This window comes from Talpa europaea (genome assembly GCF_964194135.1).
Source record: "Talpa europaea genome assembly, chromosome: 10".
NCBI classification, from domain to species: Eukaryota; Metazoa; Chordata; class Mammalia; order Eulipotyphla; family Talpidae; genus Talpa; species Talpa europaea.
The window spans coordinates 90086059-90101230 of record NC_140077.1 but is presented as its reverse complement, the minus strand read 5'-3'; the positions used below and the strand labels follow the sequence as shown (position 1 = coordinate 90101230).

At 41.5% G+C, this 15172-nt stretch overlaps 1 protein-coding gene across 1 annotated transcript in view; it reads left to right on the top strand.

Annotated features, from left to right (window-relative positions):
* Positions 1 to 1118: 1118 nt before the first annotated feature.
* RRP15 (ribosomal RNA processing 15 homolog) overlaps positions 1119 to 15172 on the top strand; it is a gene marked incomplete at its 3' end in the record, with an annotated part of 29921 nt that continues 15867 nt past the window's right edge. The window contains exons 1-3 of the mRNA XM_084245700.1: positions 1119 to 1281; positions 10171 to 10445; positions 12780 to 12877. Of these exons, the coding sequence (XP_084101826.1) occupies positions 1134 to 1281; positions 10171 to 10445; positions 12780 to 12877 (521 nt within the window). The 5' untranslated portion in view covers positions 1119 to 1133. The remainder of the gene's footprint in view (positions 1282 to 10170; positions 10446 to 12779; positions 12878 to 15172) is intronic.

The following is a 15172-nucleotide window of genomic DNA, read 5'->3' as shown; positions in this document are numbered from 1 at the left end:
AGGCCCTAGTGCTAGCTTTGAGAGTAGAATGGTGAAGAAAGCATCCCTCCTTTCAAGGAGCCAACAATTTAGGGGGCTAGTGGGAACAGAATGTGATAGCTGCCCAGTGGGAATATAGGGCTGCTGTAGTGCCAGGATGGGCACAGTGCAGGATATCTATGATCCGAGCAGACAGGGTATAGGAGGAGTCCTGGTGCCCTCGGTGGGTTTCTCAGGCTTTTATTGAGCTTTTACAAGTAGTGCAGCAACCAGGTACACGGCAGGCAGGGGTGGGGGTGGGGACAGGGTGAGGGCACCCAGGAGGCCAAGAGGCCTCCAAGACCAGGGCAAGTCTTTTCTCTCCTTTCTCTTGCCTCTTCTTCCCTTCTGCTTCCCTTGATGATTATCTCAATACTCCTCCCAAGGCCCACAGAAGTAAACAACACAACAACGTAACAACTGCAGAGGTCTCATCAGGCAGGGCAATCTAAATGGTAGGAGGGCAGAGAAGCCGGAAAACCATTACCCTACAGCTGCCGAAGCAGGAAGCAGAGTCTAACCTAGGGGAGAACTTGACTCGGGAGGCTGGGAGGCTGGAGCACAGCGCCCTAGGGGGTGAAACCTGAGCTGTCAGCCTTCTCCACTGCCCGGGGCAGCGCTGGGTCAGCGCAGGGTCGCAGGTGGAAGGGTGGGGCTGGCCCCAGGGAAAGAAAACAATTGCTAGGTTTGCAAAGTGGAGCCACTAATAGGGTTAATCCGAGGGAGACTGTGACAGCTTTAAAGTCTAGGGTGTTGGGCTGAGAACCTTTAGGGAGACCGTCGGGCAGAGGGGTTGCCCGCAGGCTGTCCTCGCTCCCAGCGGCCGGCGAGTGCAGTGGGCATGCAAGGGGCACCTGCGAGACGCTGTAAGTGAACAGGGAAGAGGCGGCGGGCCGGGAGTCGTGGGCCTGGGCAGGGCAGGGTGGCACGGTACAGGGGAAGGGCCTCATGGAACACCACCGCAGCCTGACGGCTCCCACCCACGTGCGAGACGCCAGCCCCGGAAGTGCAGGCTCCAGAGTCCTGCCCCGGAACTTGTGTCCCCGGAACTAAAGGCCGACGTTCCTGTCGTGACAGCGGAACGCGCGTCTCAGGGACGCTTCCGGCGAGGGAAGATGGCTGCGGCCATGCAGGACTCACGTGCGAGTGCGGGGAAGAAGCTGAAGAATTCTCTGAAGAAGAAGAAGAAGAAGATCAAAGTATTAGCCAGGGTTGTAACTTCGGAGGTGGAAGATAAGGACAGAGACGCTGCCGCTACTGGAGGTAACGGGCCAGCACGGAGCTTCGGTCGCTCAGCAAAGGCCGGGCTGAATTGAGGGAAGCAGGGGATGAGACTGGGTTTTAACCGCTCGTCTTCCGAGTTTGTGACTCGGTGTGGCCTCAAAGGGAAACTTTGGCTTATGGTGAAAAGGCTTGGGGAGGTGATGTACAGAAAAGGGACGCTGTCAGCTGTTGGAGCGTCCACATTCTTTGATTAGATGCTTTCAGGGTCACTTGTGAATTAAAGCGAACGAAACTGCTGCTGTTCACGGCGTCAAAAAGAAGCAGCTAACGTTAGCAAAGGGTGAATGGAAGGAGGATATTTGAAATGACAAGAACGGGGGGAGGTTTCATAGGGAATGAGGAGCCATAGACCAAAAGAGGTCAAAGGAAGGCTTTTCCTGGGCCATAGGCGTGTGCGTTTGTTTGAGATGGAGGGACCAGCTAGTAATGAGTGAAAAAAAGAGTAGGTGGTAAAAGCAGAGTAAGTAAAAGCAGTTGATTACTCTCAGAAACACTTGATACTGCAAGGAAGGAAAGCTATCTTTTGAGCAAAAGCCTTCAGCCCTCAGTCTTTGTACCAGTTTGATGGGTTACAAGGAATTGCAGACAATCCCTTCCTTTCTAACTCAATTATTGCTCCTTTGTAGTCGTTGCTAACCACAGTAGTTGCTAGAGCTTTTTTTTTTTTTTTTATAATGTACCCCACATCATGTCCCTAAAATGCTTAAGATAATCCAGTGGCTTCCTGTCTCAGAACCTTCAGGATCTTTACCCTGAATGACATAGCTCAGGTTGTCTCATCATCTGGCAGTCAGCTCCTCTCCACTCACTACCTGTCAACTTGCCATAATGTTATCCTCATGGTATAAGGCATTAAACACGCTCCTACACCAGGATTTTCATACTTGATTTATTGTCTAGAATACATGGCACACTGTCTCTCTCTCTGGCTTCCTACAATCTGTGATCTGTCAGCGAAGCTTGTCTCTGACTACACTAGCCAGTGTACTGACACTACTCTTTTTCCTTCCCTACCTTCCCTTTTGACTTCGGAACCTGCTTTATTTTTCTCAGCATTTCCCAAACTATCTGGCATGTTTGCTGTTCCTTTTCCAGCTGGAGTGTAAGCTGTACAAGAGTAGAGCTTACAAGCACTATAGAACTGTTTCAAGCACTATATTCCTAGTGCTTGAAACAGTTGCAGATTGAAACCTTCACAGATATTTAAGTGAATATATGAATGAATCTGGACTTCCAGGGCCAGGATGAAAGAAACTTATGTACTACAGCAGTTGCTAGAAAGGAGAGTCCTCACCCACTGCCAGAAGAGTTAAGGAAGGAATTGGAACTTATAGTTATGCTAATCTTTTTTTTAACTCAATACCTAAATTCAGGTGGGGTTGTCAGAAGAAGAGGTACTACTTACTGTCACAATTGTAGATCACTAACATTATGGTTTAAGAGTGCTTTAGGCTAGTGTGGAAACCAAATCACCCAGTTCATGTTTAATGAGAAATTGTGTTCTTTGATATTCCACTCACCCTCTAAGTGTCAAGGACACGAAGGTTGAAGAAACACTTGCTCTAGAATTACAATCTTGGGCCTGCTGGTGGCTCAAGGGGTTAAGCACTGAACTATGAAGCAATCTGAAGCCTCTGCAGCACAAGTTCGATCCCTGGCCCGCCAGGGAGCAACCCACATGGCGAAGCAGGCCTCTCCTGTCTCGTCTGCTGTTCCTCTCAGCAGTGTATTTTGGTTGTTCTATTCCCCACTCTGTCTCTGGTGAATCCTCTCACTCCCTGCATCTCTGGCCTGTACCCTAGCTCTTGTATGCATAAATAAATCTTTTTTAAAAAATAGAATTACAGTCTTAGTGAAGAGAGAGATTAAACACAGGACTGGAATGCAATGCATTGAGTCTGAGTAGATAATAGTTAAAAAGGTGATTAGTAAAATCATCTTCTAGTTAAAAATGGTAGGGATTGAGACAAATCCATATCTTATAGAACCAATCTATAGAACCCTCTCCTAATAGATGCACATTGACCAAATGCTGAGGCTGTTTTATTTATCTTTATTTTTACAAGACTTTACTGCACTTTTTGATAGTATTTTTTTTTAATTGACTAAATGAATAAGGCAGCTTTTTCTCCAGATCTTAAAACGACTAATGGTTTTCTAAACCTGGCTGTAGAGAAGAAGTACAGTTTGCCAAATATAGGGGAAAGAATGTGAAGTGGCCTGTAGTGTCTTAATATGCATGGTCCATTTAGGACAAAATGAATCGTCTACTGTGGTCCTAACTATTCTGAGATGTTACCTGTGTAAAGCTGGGATGAGAATTAAAGTCAGATTGTAAAGGCCTTGTGTTCAGGGGAGTGGGTCTCCATCAGGGAAGCAGTTGGGAGCTACTGAGAACTTTGAAGCTAGAGAGTGACACATCTTACAAATACCACTGCAGACTGCTTGGTGACTTCTGGCAATTAGTAGACAGTTGTAAAACTGGGCTGGCACAAGGGCAGGACAGTGAAGATAGAGAAGAGCCTCATGTGAAATATTTTTTGGAAAGAAAACATTCAACTTTCTAAGCAACCAACTTCCTCATAAACTCATAGCAAATTTCAGGCATACTCTGCTGTTAGAGTAATCAGAGAATAGTTTCAATAACTCTATGGGGGGGGCGGTTACTATGTGCTGGTACTAAGTTCCTTGTATATATCATTTCAGTGCTGACAACAACCCTATGAGATGGATACTATTAACCTCATTTTACTGATAAGAAACTGAGGCACAGAGAGGTTATGACTAGCTCACCAGTCTATAGGCTAGTCATCAAGTGAATAAATGACACAGTCACTACTGAATTTGGGTCTGGAGCCTGTATCCCGACCATTACCTTTATGTGGTTGAGAAATCAGGACATACAATTTTTTAAAAACTGTTTAGAAAGGGGGCTCCCTGGTGGCGCAGGCGGTTGAGTGCAGCACTGTGAAGCTGTCCGCAGCCTCTGCAGCGCAGCGCGGGTTCGATCCCAACTGGCTGGCGAGAATCCAGCATGGTGCGGCAGACCTCTGGTGTCTCGCCTGCTGCTCCCCTCAGCAGTGTATTTTGTCAGTCTGCCTGTTCTGTTACCCGCTCTGTCTCAGGAAGAAAAGATTTTTCCATTCAGAACGTTTTCATCACTCAGGAATCTTTTCATGATCTGATTTCCACAGCGCTTTCTCCACTGTTTATCAGTGTAGCCGGCCTCCTTTCTTATTCCATCCTTCCTGCCTGCTTTATTTTTCCCTCCTAAAATCCACAAATTATCTCTAGAAACAAATCCCCACTTTTACTCAAACCATCTAAGAGACACCTGTGTTTGTAATGACTTTGGACTGATTATATACTGTTACCTGCCTCAGTTTCTTCATTTGTGAAATGGATCCATACTTGTGTCTGCCTCAGGATTTCTGTGAAGATTAAATGAGTTCCTGCCTGTAATGTGCTTATATTTGGCACATTAGTACAGACTCTCAAATATCAACACTGATGGTGAGGACAACATTTTTTATGTAACAAAACTCCTAATCCTTTTTCTGTTGTCATCTAAGCCTTGCAGTCTTTGCTAACAGTGATACATAAAGGCTGGTGTGCTCCCCAGATAAGACATTAGCATTCCTCTGGTAACCCTGTGAAGTAACTGCTATTTCAGTTTTACAGATGAGAAAAGGGGCTTGGAGATAAGTTTGCATTGTACATGAATGCCTCTCAGTGGGAACTGTTAAAGCCAGAGATGCAAGATGATGTCTTTTATTCTGACATTATCTGATGTCGTGTATTTATGGTAAAATTTAGCATTAATAATGATTTGATTCTCTAAGCTTAGTTTTTCCACAGACACCTGGACCTTACAAACCTGAATTCTCAATTTCATTTCCCCAATAAGGGATCCATGAATAACAAGGGTGGACAGTGTTGCCCTGATGTGGTAACAGTTTGCCTCCCTAGCCCGCTTGATCCTCAACATGCGCACCTTCCCATGGTCACAGCACTCTGGCCTCCTCATTTTTGGGGCACAGTTTGCACCTACTCCTCCGACCCATTCTTCTACTGTTCTAACATGTTCTTATTTTTTTCTTTACTTCCTCTTAACCAACTTTTCTATATCATTTAGGTTTCAACTTAGTTGTCTCTATCCACTTGTTCTTTCAGGATTTAGACTGCATCTCTGATAGAGATAAGTAGCAGGGCTTTTTCTGTAATGAATTTAGTAATTGAGCTCCTTTGGAGTAACTCAGCATTTGCTATTTAATATAAGAAGTTGCAGTTTTCCAGTCGTGAAATCAGATATTTCTGGAAAGGTGACTCATGGAAAGAGGTTTTCTAGTTCAGATGTTTGTGTGTGTCACCTTGGCAGAACTTTTAAATTATCAGATATTTTCAAATAATGGATACTGAAGAACTGTGAAGGTTGGAGATTGAGTTGGGCTTCAGACACAGAAGGAATCACTGTAAGTTAATAGATTTATTAAAATGTACCAGCTCATTTTGTCAAGAAAATGAATCAGACACTTGACTTTGCATTGTAACTGAATCATAAAAATTGATATATTCCTTACATCAGCATTTCAAAGCAACCCCCTTTAGCAAGATGCTATTTAAATTTTATCAAACTCACAATCCTATCGAAACCTATCAAAATTTATAGATAATAGGTATTGTCTGTCAGGCTTTGCAGACGCTCCCTAGTTCTTTGAGGTGGAAACTTCTCAACTTGGGTAACAGCTGTATCTGGGAATTGGGATAGCACCTGACACTTGGTGTGTGGTACTCAAGTTATTCATAACAATACAGCAGGAGCTTCTCTTTACGTGGTTTCATACTCTTCTCATGTACCAGATAGTGAGAGTAAAACACTAACAGAAGTTGCATATAATGTAAACTTGAATGACAGCAAAATAATTCAGACTGAATTTTTGGTAAGTTTTGATGCTTTTCAGTAGGGTTTGCAGTGTAATCACAGTTGGTAAAGTCACAGGTGACCACGAAGCAGAGATGCAGACAATGAAATGCTGCAGCTCCCATTTTAGTGGGTAATAGATGAATATCAAGCACTATAAAGGGTAGGATGGCATCCCTACCTGAATTGACCTTGAACTGCTCAGATTTATTGAATTGATACCTGGTTGGAGGATTGGCTGCAGTATGTAGTGTTAAAAGAAGGCACAGACACACACAGCCTGCCTGGTCAGTTCGTCAACTCAGGTGAAGAAATGCAAACAGTGGTTGATGATGTCAAGTATTATAAGTGGGGGGGCGGGTGATAACCTCTACCACTGAGTGTCTAACTACTCAGATGTACTGAATTGATGCACTGGAAGTTTAGACATAGTAACTTGATTCTTAAGTGTATTGTCCTTTGAGGAAAAAGAAAAGCTCCTATAGTTCAGTCAATCAGCCCAGGAGGTAAGGAAAGCCTTGGTCATGTCCAGTGTCACACTGTGCTTGACCACATACTCATAGTGCCCCTGTGACTGAGCTAGTAGGGAGGAAAGGTAATTCCATGTTTTTCTGAATTGTTCTGGTCACAGATTTGAAAAATGACCATGTGCTTCTAACACAGGACTTGATAACAATCCAGTTTAGAAAGTGCTCGGAGCCATCCTTTCGTTTTTGATAAACTACAAAGCCCTTCTTAAGATACAGTAACCTAGCAGATAAATGTGCTTTTCATCAACTGTAGCTTAGAGCCTCCTTCATCATTTGAGCTGCTTAAAATAGCAAAGGAACATGCCTAGGAAATGAAGTATATCACAGTCTGACTGGAGTGGGTTAGCACTTTACAGGGCAGACTCAGGAAACAGACGGCTTCCAGGCAAGGCCTGCTCTGGCTTGTGGGGTGGCACGTGTAATCACATCTGACGCTTTGTCCCAAGATAGCACTCCATTTTATTTTATTTTTTTAATATTTTATTTTATATAATTCTTACATCATTTTTCATATTTGTACAATGTAAGCATTTTCATTTTGGTTATATTCCCCATATAATTGCACCCCCGCCCCTTATTTTGACTCTAGTTCTTCCTCTCCTTGTCCCTCCCTACTCTCCCCCCCCCCCACAGTGTGTCTCTGGTTTATAGTTGCTTGTTGATTTTGATTATTACTTTGCATTGATTAGTCTTTTTCCTGGTCTCTTATTTAGGTTTTCTAAATTTCTGCTATGAGTGAGACCATCTGGTATTTTTCTTTTTCTTTCTGACTTATTTCGCTGAGCATGATCCCTTCTACCTCCCTCCATGGTGCTGCAAACTGCATGTGTTTATCTTTTTGATTGCTGAGTAATATTCCATTGTAGCACTCCATTTTATTTAGCACTCCGTTACTTTCGTGGAAACCCAGGATGACTTCATTTATTTTTTTCTTTAAAGGCAATTGCTTTTCAAAAAATTTTAAGGCATCACTTTTGAATATTCAAAATTTAGGAATAATTAGCAGGAGAGATCACGAAGAATGAGCAGAACAGGTGATCCCATAGCTAGAATGGGACACAGTTGTTGCACTGGGCTCTTAGTCACCTACTTAGGCAAAATCAGAATGGGGTGGACAGCGGGCTGCAGTGGGTAATGGATGCTTAGAGATTAGTTCCTTTTTTAATTCAATCTGTGTTAGGCTGTGTAGTGAGTATTTTTGCATTAGTTCAGTGCCCATTGTCTGAGTTGACTGGGATTCAGGTACACTAGCCTGTCACCCTCCGCCTTTCCTGTTGTGGCAGGTTTTTTACTCTTCTGAACTATAGAATCATCCCTTGAGTGAACAGAATAATAAAAGCAACTTACAGAGTGTCATAACGTTTAAAAGAGAATACATAAAAGTGTTTTAAGTCATGTCCAGCTCTAAATGTGAGCTAGTTAGTGCTGTCATTACTCTGGAGAAGTTGTAAGGCACGCAGGACCTTGACCACCTTGGAGATAGCCTGCTCCTGACAAATCCCTGGCACATGAAGCACCTGCTGTAACCAAGACCCCAGGCAGAGTTACAGCGGAAGCAAAATGCAGTTTCCCCTCTCTGGGTTTTGCCATCCTTTTGGGATCCCCTTGAAATTTGTCTTCTGAGTTCACAGTATTGTCATCTGCCCTCTGGGTATTGACAATGATTCTTAGTGCTTCCATTGTGCTTTTCACTTGATGCCTCATTTACTTATCATAACAACCCAGCTAGAGTAGGTACTGTTTGTATCCCCACTTCACTCAAAAGAAACTGAGACCCAGAGGATTAGATAACTTGATGTTGTTAGAAAGAAAGCTTTTGGCCTTCTTTCTAGTGTAGCTGAAAAAATGTGAAATTTGCAGCCAGTTGTGTGTGAATTCATCAAGACAAAACACTAGATGTCAGTGTTGTCACTTTGACATTTTCCCCAGAGCTGGCAAAACTTCTGCTTTTAATCATCCAGATATAAGTCTCTGACACAAATTTTGAAGCCATTATGCCTCTTTACACTTAGGTAAACACTCACTAGAAGAAATACATTTCAGGGAGTTGTTTCTTGTTATTAGTACCTGTGCAGCTACTGACGAGGAGTACAACACATGGCATAATGTATTCGTTTTTCAGCTATACTCTCGCAGTTGTTTTTGGACACACTTTTCATGGAGCCCTAGTTCTGTGTCCCATTCTGGTGGGCGATTGTATGGCTGGAGTCAGCTATACACTAAACACAGAATTTCATTCAGGATAATGCTATTAGCTTCTGTTTAGTAAAATTTAGATGGTTTTTTCATTTGACAGACCATAATACACTTATATCACCTGATTTGCATGTCATGGCCTAGAATCACAACTCTTCAGATTTCTTAAACTTACCTAGCATTCAAAAAAATACAACCTATCATCCAAGATATAAAGAAGCCTTCAAATGAATATGTGGGAAATTAATTTCTATTTTTTAAAAATTTTTAAATTAAATATGCAGCACATTAAGTTAATAAAATTACTGGTAACTTCTTGCTCTTAACATTTTCTTTAATATTTTTGATACCATCAGCATATTAAAAGATCTTGTTTTTAAAACAATATATTATTTTGCTTTCTGTGTTTAACTCTTAATTTTATGTAATGTTCTGTTAATTTTTTGAAGCTACTCATTTTTACTGTGTTTGGTTCATTTTATATATGTGCATAAAATGTTATGCGTTCTCTGTTTTGTTTGCTGTTTTCTACTGTTTACAAATTTTTCTTTGACATGTATTAAGTATTTAGTTTCCGTATTTTTCATTTCATGAGTTCTCAGCAATTAAAAAGTACAGTATTATACTAAAATAAAAATAAAATTCTAAGTGTTACAGTGACTAATAAAAATCAGGTCTTCAGCAATGCCCCTAATTCGTGGCAAAAGTTAAGAGAGTGAAGATCACTCAAAAGTTAACAGCTGACTGAGATGTTACTGTGTCTTCTCTGTATCATGGAAGCACTGATTTTCTTGGTAGATTAACGTTTTTTTTTTTTTTGTTGTTGTTACTTGTTCTTAAAATAATCAGTAGTTTCTTCACATAGTGTCAGGTCACAGTTAAGGTACATACCCCGAAACCAGTCCCATGTCCGCACCCTCCGCCACCTTGGCGCTAGGAAATGGGGTGAGGGCTGTTAGATTTGTTTCTGCCACCTGGTCCCGGGGCTAAAGCTGCTGAGGCCTCCCTTGTCGACATGACTGGGCCAGATTTGGGGAGCTGATGGCAGTAGACTGAGGGGAGGTGGTGTGTGTTCTCCATTGCTGCTGCTGTGCAAGTTGGGAAAGTTCCTTGGGAAAATAAGACAGAGAACTGCTAGCTTTATGAAGGCTCCCGGCATCTTGTGATGACCTTGGAAGTCTCCACCTTTGGGATTAAAGATGCATTTCATCCTATTTTTAGGTTCTGTAAAAAGCTATGGATCGGAAAAGGATCACTCTTCTGATGATGATGAAGCAATAGAAGCTGACAATGAGGAGGAAGTTGAACCCTGTGATGATTACAGTAAAAATGCTGCAGAATCCAGTGCTGGAACTAATGCTGGCTGGGCGGATGCCATGGCTAAAATCCTTAACAAAAAAACTCCTAAAAGTAAGCCCACCATTCTGGTCAAAAACAAAGAGCTGGAAAAGGAAAAAGAGAAGCTAAAGCAGGAGAGACTGGAGAAAAGAGCACAGGTGTGTCCTGCCATTTGTTTTGTAGACTGGATCGTCTAGTTCTTGGCTGTGGTTCCTCTCCATGTTCATCCAACGAACATTCTGTTCTTAACTTAATTTTCATGTGGGTGTGTATAGCCAAGGTGAAGTCCAGAAACCCAGGCTGAAGTGCTCCAATGAGCATGCTCACTCTTTAACCATCGAAGCAAAGCAATCCAAGTATGAACGCTTTTCAAAATCAAGTGATAATACATATGGCCGTGACTCCTGGGCACTTTAGCTGTCCCTTTGCTAACTTTATTAGGTTCTAAACTAATAGATTTTTATGTTCGTTATATTTTGCTAAAAAGCCTGTTTATAATTTAAGTCTGTGAAGCTGTTGTCAGGGGTTGGTTATAATTCTGAAAATTTTTGCACTGCCAGATAAACTTGAATAGCTATACCTTTTGTTAAATCACTGATGGTAGAGGCTAGATTAGTACAGTCTGTTAATTAAAGGACAGAAGTTGGACTTGTTTGCTGTAGCGTATCGTAAAGATAAACAATAATAATTCTATATCCCTAAACACTTACTGAATATTTCTGTGCCTAAAGTACTTTGTTACTGAAATAGGTATCATTTTTTAATGAAAGAAAAATAACTTTCTATATTGTACTGGCAGTATTAAAAGTACTGATTTCCAAGAGGTATGTTTTAGGTAAAAATGAAAGAAAAATGGATTTGAATCAGTATGCAGTTCTTTTTAACTCCTTTCTCCCTTGTCTCATTTCACAATGAATGTTTTCTTTGTTCTTAATGCTAGTTGCTTTATGTGAGAGTCTTATAGAAAGACAAAGCTTTTCAGGTGTTGCTTTTAGAAACTTAGTGTATTGTGTAATTCATTCAGTGTTCTCATTGTACATTATTTAAGATACATTTTAAATCTTGATTACCTGGCAACAGCTGTGAGAGGCTTTAGAACTCTGAGAATCCTTAATCCCCTCAAGTGCCAGTGTTTAAGGAGATCTAGAGCAACGTTATGAAGCGAAGAGGAGTGAGTCTCCTGATTGTTCTAGGCCAGGGCTGAGAGGCTGGAGAGGATACTGGCTCCAGAAGGTGGGAAATCACGGTGACCGAGCAGCGGCAAAGGCTGTCTGCATAGCCCAGTGGAAGTCAGTGTTGTTTGATGTTAAGTAAGTATTACCAATTTGCAGAGTATCAGGCACTTATTTCAACACATAGGTATACAAATACATCTCAAGGTTAAAAAATGTTTGGGGTATTATTCATGCCAATTAAAATACCCCAAGGGGATAATTAAGAATCAATGGTTTTAACCTTAAAAGTAAGATTTTTTTTTTTTTAATTTGTGGCATAATATGATGGTGAATTTTAGGACAGTTAAGATAAAGCATCTGTTTTGGGGGATGACTTCCATTAGCAAGGAATCAGGCTGATTTTTACAGTGATGGCAGAACTTTGGCTTTACTGTGATTAAAAATTTTCATTAATGCAAAATGAGACATAGATGAATGGAGAAGAGGAAGAGATAAAGAAGACTTCTCCATCAGCTATAATCATTTCGATGCTCACCAACTTTTCAGTGATTAGTTCAGACTTTTCAGTGATTAGTTCAGCGTATTCAGTGCTTTTGCTGTTTGGTGGAATGTTGGCCCCAGTAGAGGTTCTGGGGAAACTTTTTGTGGAACAGGTCCTGGGACCAGGCTTCCACTGGCAGGCACTTTCTAATAAGACCATGCTGTCTACAGGATTTTCTCTTACCTCCTGACTCCCTTCTACTTTAATTATAGCGCAGAATCAGTTTGCTGTAGTTTGTGGTTGATGTTCCCTTAATGGCAAGGATATTATGCTGGAAGAGGTAAAGTAGATTTACGTGCTTTTGTGAAATGAAAAGTAGTCTAAGTGGGATCTGTCTGTATATGATGCTATTTGTTTAAAAGCTGATTTGAGGTGTTAATGATTCTGTTTCTGAGAAGCTTCTGAGAAGAGAAAAGCAGTGTGTTCAGACCTAGGCTCTTAGGGGTCTTCCTGCTCAGTCTGACCTGGTGATTCTGGCAGGAGGCGACTCTCTCATCCTTCTCTGGTCCTGCCTCTGAGCATGCTGGCAGCGCTCCAGGCCCCTGCTGTCAAGAGCCTGACAGCAGCTCACATTATACCTCTCACATGACATGCTGAGTGCTAACCACAGGCTCCCTGAGCTGAACCCCAAAAAGTGTGGGTTTTGTTAAAGTCCCTATGACAGACTAAGCCCGAATGATTTATTACCTTTGTCCTTTCATGGAGTATCATATCAAAGTATGCTGCACTTTCAAAAATGCCTAATATTCTCTCACACAACAATATTTATAACACAGCTTGATAAGAAGCGGGAATGGGAAATGATGTGCAGAGTGAAGCCAGATGTTGTCAGAGACAAAGAAACCGAGAGAAATCTTCAGAGAATTGCAACAAGGTAAGACAGTGTTTTGCCCTTTAAAAAATAAGTTTAATAAAGCTTTGATAGTGATCCTTCTCTGAGTAGGTTTGATTTTTAAGTTCTGTCTTGTCAGAGCCCAGTGATTTATATCCAGGCTGCCTGGTTAATAACTGAATTCGACCAAAGATTTTGCACATCTCATGTGGCAAAAATATATTGTGCTAAGTGTATATTTGTTCTGAACCTATTTTTTTTTTTATCTGAAACTGATCTTGCTTTTATAATCAGAAGAACAGTGTAATCAGTCCTCTTACAGCATTTCTCTAGTGATGGTTATCTAAATGTCTAGCCTAGATGATTGTTTTGGTGATTTGGCATGACATCCTTGGCATGATGCCTCACCCAGCGAGCAGCTTCCTGTTATTCTTTCACTCTGCATGTGTCAGGGCACCAGGACTGATCTGATGCCCTCTGTGCCCAAAGATAAATATAATCTGGTGGCTGCTGGCTGGTCACTGTCTGCTCCCTGTAGGAACTATAGGAGGAGTAGAGGTTTGTCCCATGTGGTAGAAACATAGCACCAGTGATTGTCTAGATGAACTTGGGTGGAGATTTCACAGAGGAGATGACACTTGGTTGCTACTTAAAGAGTAAGGCAGTTGCATTGAGCAGAATTACTTTTAAGTTCTTGGTTACGTTATTGGGGTCATGTTCTAATCTAGCTGGTTGTTGAAAATGAGAGAGTGAGGTGTGGTGGTTTAGAGTGTGAGCAATGGAGCCAGCCTGCTGGGTTCAAAACCCAGCACTGACCCTTGTTAGCGGTGTGTCCTTGAGAATGCTACTTCATTTTCTTTGTCTCCGTTTATGTATCTGTAAAAGCAGAAGAGTATTTTACCTCCTCTGGAGAGCTTCCTGATAAGTGAGTTCATGCATTTAAAGAACTTTAAGTAAAGTGCAGCAGTAGCATATGAGGGCAATACCTTAAATTTTATACGTGGGGCCGCACACTTGCTCACCTTGGACCCAGCCCTGCTGTGGAGGGTCTGGTATTTTACCTTCCTTATAAGCCAGTTAGTTGACCTATTGAAGTTTCCAGGATGCAGAGGAGGGGGGACACAAGATTTCTGGGTTAGTGACAAAGGACTTTATCAGCCATGGCAAAAACATCCCCTTGCTCCACAGGGCAGCACAGCGTACAAGGAAAGGTTGGTGGTAGAGAGCAGGAAGCAACAAGCCTGCTCTTTGCCTGTGGGGAGACATTGCCATGGTTTCAAGTTTGCTTAATGCAGACACAACCCTGAGAAATGGCTGGGTATTACTTCTGAAAAAAGAAATTCTTTATTGTGGAAAAAAATGAACAAGGATGTAAAATAATAGTATATTATAAAAATATTAAAAAATGAAAGCAAGCAATGTCTGTGTAAATAGCAGGCAGAGCTTTGCATCCTTGAAAAACGCTGCAGGAATGTGTAGGGATCTCGGGGGCTCATGGTAAATAGCCTCTCCCAGTGATGATTATAGCGCGAAAATAAATAGAGTGGAGAATTTCAGAGCTGGAAGGAACGCTAGTGATCTAAACCAGAGCTACCCAGTCAAAATATAAAAATTCTCTCATACTGAGAAACAGAGGGGGTGAAATCAATTTAAATTTATTTTACCCAATATATTCAAATTATTGTTTTGATTTGTAGTCAGTATAAAACAATCATCCCTGTGATTTGTACATTCTCTTTGTCATATGACATTGTCAGAAGCCAGTAGTGCTCACACTTGGATCCCTGACCCACCACCTTGCACCATGGGTCACTCGTGACTCAGTGTCACTCATGGCTGTTGCAATGGACGCCATTGTCTGAATCTTCCAGTTCATCTTTGAATGAGCTCCACTACAAAAGTAAACATTTTTTAAGATAGAATTTGGAATTAGTTTTACATTATAAGAGTTGCAGATGATCTAGTTGAATGCTTTTAAAACTACTAGAATGTAATTTTTCCTATTTAGAGATGAAATTGTGATCCAGGAAATTTTCCTACAGTTAGATGGCCAGGCAGCTACCTGAGAGGCTGTGCTTTTGTGTTACAAGTAATTCTTAGTTCTCTAATTGCACAAAAGGTGATTTAAAAAGAGTAAAACTAAAGATAAACACATGCAGCTTGCAGCAACATGGATGGAGCTAGAAGGGATCATGCTCAGCGAATAAGTCAGAAAGAAAAAGAAAAATACCGGATGGTCTCACTCATAGCACGAATTTAGAAAACTTAAATAAGAGACCAGGAAAAAGACTAATCAATACAAAGTAAAAAATCAAAATCAACAAGCAACTATAAACC